This window comes from Pipistrellus hanaki, assembly GCF_964339955.1.
Source record: "Pipistrellus hanaki genome assembly, chromosome: 2".
Classification (NCBI taxonomy): Eukaryota; Metazoa; Chordata; class Mammalia; order Chiroptera; family Vespertilionidae; genus Pipistrellus; species Pipistrellus hanaki.
This window is the reverse complement of record NC_140504.1, coordinates 16,638,042-16,650,798: the sequence shown is the minus strand read 5'-3', so window position 1 is coordinate 16,650,798 and position 12,757 is coordinate 16,638,042. Positions and strand designations below refer to the sequence as shown.

The window sequence follows — 12,757 nt, the reverse complement described above, 5'->3', positions numbered from 1 at the left end:
GAATTGGTGTGAATTTTTCTTTAAGCAATTTGTTTAATCTCCAGTGAAACCTACTAGGCCTGGAGATTTCTTTTTTTGCTGGGGCATGGGGTTAAGTTACACATTCACTTTCTTTCTTTCTTTCTTTCTTTCTTTCTTTCTTTCTTTTTTTTAAAATAAATCTTTATTGTTCATATTATTATAGATGTTCCTCTTCCCCCCCCCCCCTCCGTTGCTCCCCTCCACCAGGTTCCCACACCACCCTCTGCCCTTTCCCCACCCATCATTGTCCTCATCCATAGGTGCATAGTTTATGTTCAGTCTCTTCCCACACCCTCATCTTCCCTTTTCCCCAAGAATTGTCAGTTCACTCCCCTTCCATACCTCTGATTCTATTATATTCAACAGTTAATATTGTTCATCAGATTTTTTTTTGATTTTTTTTTTGTTTTTAGATTCACTTGTTGATAGTTACGTATTTGTTGTTCATAGTTTTTAAACAAAGAAGGCCACACCAAGACAAATCATAATTAAAATTCCAAGAGCAAAAGACAAAGAGAGAATATTAAAAGCAGCAAGAGCAAAGCAGGTAGTTACCTATAAAGGAGCACCTATACGATTGTCAGCTGATTTCTCAACAGAAACCATGCAGGCCAGACGGGAATGGCAAGAAATATTCAAGGTGATGAATAGTAAGAACCTAAAGCCAAAAATAATCTATCCAACAAAGCTATCACTCAGAATCGAAGGCCAGATAAAGAGCTTCACCAATAAAAAAAAAGCTAAAGGAGTTCATCACCACCAAACCAGAATTATATGAATTGCTGAAGGGGGTTCTTTTGGAAGAGAAAGTAAATAAAGATAAAAACTATGAACACATTCACTTTCATTAACAAAAACATCAATCAGAATGTCAAACTCAGGGAAATTAGGGGACGGTGGGGGTAAGGGGGAGAGATCAACCAAAGGACTTATATGCATGCATATAACCCTAATCAATGGACACAGATAACTGGGGTGCGGGGTGGGGGCATGAATGGGGGAGTGGGGGTAATGCGGGAATAAGGACACATATGTAATACCTTAATCTTGGGGTGTCGAACTCAATCAGAGAAGGGGCCAAAATCTAAAATCCAGCCTAAATCGCGGGCCGAATGGTTTACTGAACAGTCATAAACTGACAATGTCATAAACTGACAGCGGAGTTCAGTGATGACAGCGCGGTGTGGGCCACATTGCAAGGCCTGGCGGGCTGGATTTGGCCCGCAGGCCTTGTGTTTGACACATGTGCCTTAATCAATAAAGAAATTTAAAAAATCAGTTAGAAGGCTATTAAAATTATTTCATACTAGAAGCCTAGTGCACGAATTCATACATCAGTGGGATCTCTCAGCCTGACCTGTGGGTTCAGGCCAAAACAGGCTCTCTGACATCCGCAGAGGGTTCCTGGATTGTGAGAGGGTGCAGGCCAGGCCAAGGGATCCCACCAGTGCATGATCGGGGCAGGAAGGGATGCTGGAGTTTAGCCAGCAGGAGAGGGATTGTAGGAGGGCTCCAGGGTGTGTCCTGCCTGTCTCACTCAGTCCCCATCGGCCAGACCACAGAAGCAAGCTAATCTACTGGTTGGAGAATCTGCCCCCTGGTGGTCAGTGCATGTCATAGGGTGCAGTTGAGTGGCCTTAACATATCATCATTAGCATATTATGCTTTGATTTGTTGAATGGCCAACCAGACACTTAGCATAGTAGGCTTTTATTATTTAGAATTGGAGTTGTGATAAATTCAATTCATATTTTTGGAGTAATTTTATGTAAGATATCAAATGTTTATGTATACAATTGTCTATTCCAATATTACTATTTTTATGCAATATCTTTAGTTATATCTTATTTCATTCATCATATTGATAATTGTTTTTCAGTCAGTCTTGCTAGATGTTTATCACTTTTATTAATTTTTTTGAAGATCTATGTTTTTGTTTTGATTTTGTATTTTAAATTTTATTAATTTCTGTTTCTATCTCTATTATTTCCTTCCTTCTGATTTTTTCTTTTCCTTTTTACTCTTAATCTTTATTTAAAGTGAGTTTCTTATTGACAAAATAAAGTTGATCATGTTTTTAAATCCAGTCTGATAAACTTGCTTTACTTGGTGTATTTATATTTAATGTTTAAATTTATCATGTTTTTCATGTCATATTAATTTATTAACTATGCTGTTAATACATAATACAATAAACATCGCATGAGGATATTTTTGTAAGTGGAAAAATACTCAGAAGAAGGCTAGTGTTTTTGAGATGGAATTGACATGATAAGGTTTTATCATTTTATTTTTTGTATTCTATTTATTCCTTCTGTTTTTGTTTGTTTCCTCTGACATTACCAAGAAATCTCTCTCTTTAAAACTTGTTATCTCTAATCTCTGTCTCTGCCTCAAGCTACTAACCTATTATCCTCAATAGCATCACCACAAGACTTTCTCAGTGATCTGTAATCATGACTATTGTTATGGTTTAAAAGTTATCTCAAGTAAACACCATTATTTTCTCATTTCTAAATTTAACAGACTCTTTATGGTCCTTTCTGCAAACAGTGACCCAGGTTTTTCCTAAAATGCTCTTCTGAGACTGATTTCTTCAGAAGGCCATCTGGAATCTTATCTGACTCCAGTTCTTCCTGTTTAGTTCTTTTTTCTGTCTGCCTCAATGTGGAATTCAACCCCTCTCCCCAGCTGTCACTTGCACATGATCAATTCCCAAACCTCTATCTCTTTGTATACATCTACCTCTATCTTAAACTTTGGAATGGCATTTCTGAACTCTGTAATGCATCCTGTACCATTTTCAACAGGTTGTCTTTTAGTATCTCCAATTTAGCAAGCATGCAGCCTTCTTTACCACCACCCTCCTGCCACACCCACCATTGGGAGATGTTGCTAAAATTCAATTTATAAGCAAATAATTATTGCCTGGCTGGAATGGCTCAGTAGTTGACCTATGAACCAGGAAGTCATGGTTCAATTCCCGGTAATGGCACTTGCCAGGGGTTGCAAGCTTGATCCCCAGTCTGGGACATGAAGAGGCAGGTCAATGATTTTCTCTCACCATTGATGTTTCTCTCTTTTCCCCCTCTCTGATATCTATCTATCATCTATCTACCTATCTATCTATCTATCTATCTATCATCTGTCTATCACCTATCTAAGAATTAATAATGGTGGAACTGATTTTAAAAGAAAATAAACAAATATAAAAATTTCAATCTCTGTGCTGCTGAGCTGTCACAGACACGCAGAAATTTTTTTCAAGAACAGGATAGATGCTGATTATTATGACCTGTATTTTCAGGGCTAGGGAATTCTTTTAGTTCATCCACCGTACTAGAAATGCCTTTCAAGAAAATTACCTCTCTTTGTTCTTTAAGCTCTGGAGGCAACTTTGTGATCCATAATTAGATTGAACAGAAAGGCAGATGCCTGTTATTGTGACGGGGATATAGCTGTTACATACTCGTAGCATTCTAGTTGGTAAATGATTCTCTTGTCAGTTTGCTTCATGTGAGTCAGTGCCCCAGAGTCGGTGAACTCTAGGTGAACTGTTGACAGATCAAGTGTCTGGATCCGTAAAACCAAAGACCAGCCTTTGGACTGTAGTGGTTGAAAATAGACCATGAACCTTAGAGGGGAGGCCCAGCTATGGAGGTCAGCAGACTCTTGATATATTTTTAGCCGTACACTTTGCCTTACATATCTTTGTCCCACACAGTGCATATCACAGTGCAAAGCGTGAAGGAGTTCAACACTTGTTTATTATCTGACGTCAGATAGTCCATGGAGTTTCCAAAGAACAATGTTAAATGCATTCAATCCTACAATGAAAATTTCTAGGAGACTAGCTCACAATCCCACAATGTGAATTCCCAGGATCCCCACAAAGCTTCCATGGCATGAAAAACAATAGAAATAATAATAGCAATAGACACAGAAACAGTAAAAACAACAAAGAAGCCCATAAAGTGGCAAAATCCTTAACAGCCTCGACAATGGTATGTTTACCATTTATCGAGTGTGTTCTTTGTAGCTGCTCTGCATATTTTATTTCATTTAATTGTCCCAACATTCTATGAGCTGTAATTATTCCTAGTACTTAGTTGAGGCACACATAGCCAACGGATGTTAAGACATTTGCCCATGGTGCACAAGTAGTAAGTGGCAGAGGTGGGCTCAAATTGAAGGCCCCAAAGTCAATGCTCTTAAGCATAATGGACATTTTCAGTTTTGCTGTGAACTGTTCACCCCAGAGGAAATAGTATGAAGAATTAGACTGTCAAAATTTACATAAATCTGAGTATCAGTTATATTGTTTAAAACTACAAATAGCCATCCTTACAGGTAGGCTATCTGTTGCTTTAATAGTTCCTTTGAGAAAGGTGCAGTGTAGTTTTTGACCAGGTTCTGCATAAGAAACCAAAAAGTCGAGTGAGAGCCGAGATACAAGTACAAAAATATGTGTTGTGTTGAGTGTGCATTTCTGAAATTAAAATCACAAGCTGACTCACTGAGTTGTTGACTCTGTTCTATCCTGTTCTATTTGCTTTGTTAGAGTGCTGATCATAACTCACTATCCTGATTTCCTGACACACTCATGGGTCAAGATGCACAGTTTGAAGAGCCCTGGCATGTGGGAAGAATGTTTTCATGGGCGTGAAAACCTTGAGTCCTTTGCTAACTCCACCTGTGAAAGTGAAAACGTGGCTTTCACCAGCACACTGAGGTGATGGCTTTGGATTACCTTTCTGTGTGAATCTAGCACAAGGGAGTGTCTGCCTTCATTCAGGTTTCTCATCAGGTACTCAGGAAGGGCTGCACATTTTCACCCCCTCTGGGCAGTACTGACTGCCCCCCACTACTTCCTACCCTCCTACCTCCTGGTCCATGTCTATTTTCTGGGGGCTGCAGTTTTCTCAGCCCAGGAACCTGTGTCCATCCACAGCTGTCATTCAGATCAGGACCACCGGTCCCTGCAACAATGTGAGACCCCAGCAATATAACCTTGAGACTTAAAGCAAGTAAACAGACTATTTACATTAATATGGATTTCTGGTTGCATCTGTTTTGTCTCCATTCCCCTCTCCCATCAGACTTCTAAACCATAACAGATCTACTTTGAATTTAGGACAAGGTTTGTGCACTGGGAAATGGAAATTCATCATATTTGGGAGCAAAATTTTAAACCTCCTGCAAAGAGAGTATAAGCTTACCAGTCCAGTAAAGTAAAAGAGAGAATTAAAGGCATTATATTCACTTGTGGAGAGAGAAGGTTCTCTGACTCCAGTCCCAAAATGATTTTGAAAATAAAAAGGTGCTCAAAGATTTATGGTAAATCTCCTTAACCCAGAAAGGTAATTATTTACGGGTGCACTAAATAAATACGTGTGTGCGCGCGCGCGCACACACACACACACACACACACACACACACACACACACCTCTCCTAAAGCTGATGCTAATAAGTGAGGATTCCCAGGTGTCTTATAATAAACAAAAGTTAAATGAAGGAGCTGTATTGTTTTCACCACTTAACGGATGAGGGAATGAAGGCTGAAAGGCTCAACTATTTAGCTTAACCAAGTACAGTTAGTAATGGCCCAAGATGGGGTATCTGTCTTTAAACTAAGCATTGTTTTACTATCACTGCTCCAAGGTGAGGCTCAAAACTCAATCAACTTCTTGTTGTTCTCTCTCAAAGTGAGCTGCCAGCCAGGACTGACACTTAACAACTGTGTTAGACCCTGAAACTTTGGCTCTTCATTGGAAGGTATAAGATCACTCTTTTTACTACTGGGAAAACATTCGAACTAACTGAAGTTTTCAAAAATAGAGTCTGAATGACAACACAGACCAAAACAATCTCTCCATTTGCCATGATTAAATGGTGCTGGACAGAGACTTGGCTTGGGCGGTGAACACACGATACAGTGTACAGATGATGTATAATTGTGCTCCTGGAACCCGTATAATGTTCCTTAAGCAGTGTCACCCACTGCGCACTTACCTTCCAACACTAAGGAAAAAAAAAGCAATGCCTTAAGCGTGCTTCCATCCCATTAAACACATTTTCATTGCACAGCAGGAGTGTATTTTTTAATAAGCTTGCGAAAAGCAGGCAATGTAGACTAATAAACAGACACCACAAACGGTTCTTAGTATGAGTACCCCAAAGATTACAAACTAGAGAAAATGTTACAGCTAATATTTGAAATACAGGACTCTAGTATGGGAAATATTTACTAAGGTTGCATTTCATATTTTCCTCAAAGATTAGGTCACATTCCTATGAATCGTCTCAAATAATGGTAATCTCACCAATTATCTTGTACCAGAATTCATTCTTTAACACTTTGCTATATTACAGTTCAAGCTACCCCTTAAGAAATGCCTGCATTAATTCTATACATCCTATAGGATTTGCCAGGTGTTATAACAGTACATGTCAAAATGTGGGGAAACCTGTGAGTATTAACACTATGATAACATAGAAGCCAGCAGACCACATTTCATAGTTTTATTGAGACTTTTCAGTTTTAATTGTCTATGATAGGTACAATGATATCAAGGCTCTGCTGTTATTATCAATAGCAGATGCAAAATTGGCTGCCATGCCTTAGACACACACACGCACGCACGCACGCACGCACATGTACACACAAACACACACACAACATTGTACTTTCCTGCATGCAAATGTATAGGAAATGTACATTCCTTTTATTAGAAACACAATTGTGCACAATTAGTTTGGAATTTGTTAAGCTACCGTTGATTTAGATAAACCTGAGAAAGCTCAAAAAGTCAAGTAACACTGTTTCCATACTGCTCATTCAATATCACTATTAATCACAAGGAAACCCAATTCAATTATCTATATAAAGTCACAGATAATATAAAAATAAACATTTTTGCAAAAGCACAGACTACAATTCAAATTCACAAATTTCGATATGTCACGTATATCCCCCTTCATATTAATTTGTAATGACATGTATGATACAATGTACAACAGAATAAAAATGTAACAGAATTCAGCAGCCAAATATAATACAGTTATCACTATTAACACTTGGAATTAAAGTTCTTAACTGAAAAACTGAAACATTAAAATGATTAGCAATGTTAAACTTGCTGGTAGTGTGTTACTTAGAAGCTCTGTCTCAGAGAAATTAAGATTATACTATTTCACCTTAAAAAGAAACACAGCACAGAAATTTAAGCAAGACTAAGCACAGTAACAGATTACACCAGCTGTCGTTTTCTCTCCCATCTTCCTTAAGTTTTTCTCTAAATTCTAATGCTGCTTCAATAGTGCCCAACCCACCAGACTTCTAAGTGAATCTACTTTGAAGTTAGGACAAGCATTGCATTGGGAATTAGAAGCTCTGATCATATTTGAGGGTACAATTCAAATGTCCTGAAAAGATAATATCAACTTTTCTATAATTTTATATACAGACCCAGATGTTTTCTATTTGCTATTGAGCTAATATAGTTGGACACCAAATTGTGTCTGTATAGAAAGAACCCTAAATAAAAAGTTAAATGTGCAAAAGGGTATCTAGAGTAAATCAATTATATCACAAAACAGATTTCTCTATTTAAATTAAAAAAATCTAAAGACAAAAATGTCAAGATACTAATATTTGAAAAGCATCATAATATACAATAATTCATTTTATGTATGTATCATTTATTATGCAAAGATACCAGTGCAACATTAATATTGTACATTATAATAAATATAATTTACATCAATATGTGGGATCTTTCAAGAGAGTCTTTCAATCTGTACAACTGAAGAACTGTAAGCTTCATTAATAAATACTATGATAGCTACAATTTGACCAGCAAAATTAAAGCTTCAATAGATCTCTTACTAATTACACATCTTTATTGTCTCCAGTCCAATTCCAGCAGCTCTAAGCATTTCTCTTTTGTATCCAAAGGCAGCGTAGTGTACTGCCAGCCTAGATGAGAAAACTTACAGGACACATCACAATTGAACTTCGTAAGAATTTTCAGCCAACGACTGGAATTGAAGAATTCTGTACAGTAGAAGATTTCATACATCGCTGTCTGTCTGTAGTCTTAATGTTTCCACAGTCCCAACAGAGGGCTGTTATCCAACCTTTTTATTCCAAAGAATGGTCTTGAAAGGGTCGAGAGTTCCATAGCCAGCCGAATGACAATGCCATGGTTATAACTCTGAATTCTACACTCAGGCTGTATCTCTTCTTGGTTTGTCTTTTTATCATTTCAATGCAAACTTGTTCACGTCCTCAGAATCAAAGATGTAAGTTGTGTGCCATAAGACACCTTGAACTTGGCCATAAAATAGTTTCGTATTGTGAAATTCAGTTAACTGATAAATCCCCTAATTTTATCAATTCTTTCCTCAAAATGCCAACACACTTCTGCATTTATTAAAATACTTATTCATATCATCATAGGTCAAGAATCAGATGCTAATATCACTGCTTCATCCTGACCCTCATGTCACCATTAGCACACACAGACTCTTCCCAGAGAGCTCTTTTTGCCTGGAAGGAATCAGGAAGATCATTCTTGCTTATTGGACATGCATCCACATGCCATCATTGTCTACTGTGGGATGTATGAAGCTAAAGAAACACTCTGGAAAAAAAAGAAACATGCCATGGAGTAAAAGGGCATTTCTAGTCACTGTCCACCTCCTCCATGGACCCACACTCCTAAATAAAGTTCTCCAGAAGCTGAAACAATGTGCGTAACGCATACTGTAAATCAGCTGGACAGCCTGAGACCTAAAAGGAAAAAAACAAACAAAACTGAAGTAAATGATGAGGAAATACGACAGAGATGTGTGCCAGCAGCCTCTGAGTTTAAAGATGGTACAGGCTTTGAAATTTCCATTTTGTTCAATTTCGTGATACTGATCTGGTCTCACTGAGCATGATGTCTGAAAGGGACAGCACAGTCATAACATCAGTTAGGCTTCTTTCTGGAGGGCTCCAGAGAATGCTGTAGGACCCTAACCAAGAGAGAACCCAGCTAACCCTTTCCTTCCTCAAAATGAGTAGGTGCAGGGTAAGATATCTAAAAGGTTTCTTCTACAAGAATTCTGTGCATTCACACTGAACATGCAAAAAAGATCCACTTTTTAGGAAGCTACACACAGCTTTTCTTCCATGGTCTTAGTGGCCTGAGACTGGATAAACTGAAGTAGCTCTTAAGAAGAAACTGAAGGTCTCAGGAATTTGTAACCCATCCGGTTATTGCACAAACTGAAGGCAATCCCCGACTTACCTGTCACTATGTCCCATAGGTGCTTACGGCACAAACCCAGTGATTTACTTACACAGTGATTTCAAACAAGTTATTCCACCAGGAGCTGCAGACTCTGCTTCTGCTGTTGGCTTTATTGGGACTGGTTTTCACAATTAAACATTCCTCTGCTACTGGATTTATTTGTTTGGAGCTATAAACTGTGTCACCTCACCCCATTATTCTACATTATATAGAATATTAAGGCTTTTTAAGGGCTAGAAATGCAGCAAGTCAATATTCATTGAAAATCGCCATTAAAATGATTGAAGTCTTTCACAGATTCCTCATTAATGCTTAGTAGAGAACAAAATATAAAGCAGTGGTATTCTCTTACAAACTATTAGTAATATGATTACCTGTAGTCATTTCTACAACTTACTTTTCACTGCTGTGGTTCCTTAAGTACTTCCATTTCATTCTCCTTACTTCCCTTTCTCATATAGTTCAAGGTTGTTTTTTTTTTGTGTGTGTGTGTGTTTTTTTCCCCTTTAAATAGGAGGATATAAGATCTATAGTAAAGGATTGTAGCTTCTCATTCTCTCCACACAACCCACATGAATTCCGACTTCTTTTCATATTGCATTTAATGTTTCCCAACATTTCAAAGAAGCAAAAGAAAGAATCTTTAAACCATGATTTTTAATTAAAACTCTTAATCTAAAAATGTCTCCTGCTGCCTCATACATCTGAGAACATGCTTGCAGGCTATGCATTGTGATCGACTGTCAACCACCGTCCCTCTGATAATACCACCCTCCTGCTCAACAACCCTCAGCTTGCTAACAGTTATTCAGCTTTAGTCTGTGATCTATCTGTGATTTTTCAAAACTGTTTTTACAGATGTGAGGGAGCATTTGTACTGGAGCAGAAACTCCTGAGGCATCGCACAGCAGTGATGCAAGTCAATGCCTTTGCCACAGGAAGTCTAACAGAGTTCATGGTATTTACAAGGAAAGTACAAGCACTTTGATTATTTTGAACGCATTTCTCATAAGATAATACAGAGTCTCCTCCCCGCAAAATGTATACACACTTTGAAGGCAGTGTTGATTAAAATATGCTTCAATTTCCAAATAGAATGTATAGCTCTCAGGTGTTAAAGTGTGTATGCATTTTGGGGGGTTATCATATATATATATATATATATATATATATATATATATATATATATCCTATATATATCATATGTGTGTGTGTATATATATATATATATATATATATGCAGGCTTCCATCATCAAACACTTAGCACCCAACATAGCATGAGCAGTTTTCTGGGGGAAAAAAATTGGGAAATGACTCTTTAGGCTTTTAAATTCACTGTCTTTACTTTTCCATTCAAGTCTCTAAGAAACTTAGCTAGCACCTGTGCCTGACAGGCCCAGAACTGACCCCCAGCTGAGACCGCTGTTCATTTGATACTGAATGCATCATATTTCGTGTTTTGCTATACACCAGGCTAACTTTAAAAAGTGGAGCTTCAACTTGTTGCCACCATGGATCATTAAAATCATTGAAGCCTGGATGCATCACCAGCTCAAGTTCCAGGTTATCAGTTTTCCTGGAGAAACTACTAACAGCACAAGAGCTCCAGGACTCAAGTGCACTTTAAACAGGAAAGCTTGTAAATGCTACAGGCAGAAGATCAGGTGAATGTTTAACTGGGCTAGTTTCTTTTTTATTACGCATGCTTCTGGTGAGAAAGAAGGGAAGCCTTGAGAGCAAACCCAAACAAGCTAAGTGTGAGTGTGGACTTTTTTTTTTTTTTTTTAACTCACTAAGTTCTGGGTTTGATTTTTCTCTCTAAACTTTTAGAAACTTAAAAGCGGGGGACCAAGCACGTGGCGCTTAGCAAGCATCCTACCATGTTCCAACAGCCGGGCGTGTGGGGATTTCTCGCGTCTTCACAAGCTCGTGTCTCCATTCTGCTTGAACTCGGACAAAATGTTGAGGGTCATGTCCTCACTCTTGGACTGCAGATTGGCCTCGCTCCTCCGGGAAGCCTTCCTGGTGGCCCGGGAGAGCCTCCTGCGGAAAGTGTCCCCCGCCAAGAAGTAGAGGATCGGGTCCACGCAGCTGTTGAGGCTGGCCAGGCCTCTGGTCACCTGGTAGGTGGCGTACACCCTGTCGTTGAAAGCGCACATCTCCGGGGTCTGAAAGTCCAGCCGGGCGCGCAGGTTCATCGTCTTCATGACGTGGAAGGGGATGTAGGACACGCCGAACACCGTGAGCACGATGATCACCAGGTAGATGGACTTCCTCCGCAGGGGCGAGTTGTCCAGGTCCTTGTAGATCAGGGCCCTCACGATCAGGCCGTAGCAGCCCAGGATCAGCACGAGGGGGATGCAGAACATGGCCACGGTGGTGCACATGCTGTAGATGAAGTAGCTCCGCAGGTACTCGTCGGTGGTGGTGTCGTAGCAGGTGAGGGTCTTGTTCTTGCGGAGCCCCGTGCCCGAGTAGAAGAGGATGGGGGAGATGCCCAGGACCACGATGAGCCACACGAGCACGCTGATGTACACGGCGTTGCGCTTCTTGAGGCGGCCCAGCGACTGCAGCGGGTACACCACGCCGCTGTAGCGGTGCGCGCTGATGCAGGTGAGGAAGAGGATGCTGCCGTAGAGGTTCACGTGGAAGATGAAGCGCTGCAGCTTACACATGGCGTCGCCGAAGACCCAGTCGGTCTTGTTGAAGTAGTAGAAGATGAGCGCGGGCAGCGTGAGCACGTACAAGAAATCGGCCAGGGCCAAGTTGAACATGTACACCGAGATGCCGCTCCAGGGCTTCATGTGGAACACGAACATCCAGATGGCCACGCTGTTGCCCAGGAAGCCCACGATGAACACCACGATGTACACGATGGGCAGGTAGAAGAACTGGAAGCCCGTCTTGGTGAGCGAGCACCGGAACGCGGCGGCGGCGGCGGTGGAGGAGGCGGCGGCGATCGTGCTGTTGTTCGCGCCCCCCCACGGGGAGCCCAGGCCCCCAGCGGCGGCGGCGGCCAGGAAGGCGGCGTCCGTCCCGTTGGGGATCGCCGACCACCACGGCCCCTCGGCCATGCTCGCGTCCCGGCGGACTTAGGCGGAGGCTCCGAGGGGCGAAAGGCGGAGAGAGGGCGGCGGCGGCGTCGGCGGCGAGGGGCGCAGCGCGCATCGGAGAAGGGGGCGCGCGGGAGGCAGCGGGCGCCGGGGGGCCCCGCGGGAGGGGGCGCGCGGGGGGCCGCCCAGGACGCCGGCTCCGGCCCCGCGGCCGCCGCGGGCCATGAAACCCGCCCGAGGCTGGGGATCGAACCGGGCTGGAGGGCCGGCGGGCGGGCCAACAACTTCCCCGTCCGGCCCGGCAAGCAGCGCCGAGGTTACACAACGAGGGCGCGCGGAGCACTGCCGCCGCCGCCGACAACTTTCCCCCGATCTGCGCCCG

General features: G+C 41.4%; 1 protein-coding gene across 1 annotated transcript; it reads right to left on the bottom strand.

Annotated features, from left to right (window-relative positions):
• Nucleotides 1-6,530: 6,530 nt before the first annotated feature.
• Nucleotides 6,531-12,531, bottom strand: P2RY1 (purinergic receptor P2Y1). The gene is made up of 2 exons (XM_084872282.1): nt 11,202-12,531; nt 6,531-8,816 (listed from the first exon to the last, which is right to left on the bottom strand). Exon 1 carries the CDS (start codon nt 12,394-12,396, stop codon nt 11,242-11,244), a length of 1,155 nt encoding a protein of 384 aa, XP_084728408.1. The 5' UTR covers nt 12,397-12,531; the 3' UTR covers nt 6,531-8,816; nt 11,202-11,241.
• Nucleotides 12,532-12,757: the final 226 nt, after the last annotated feature.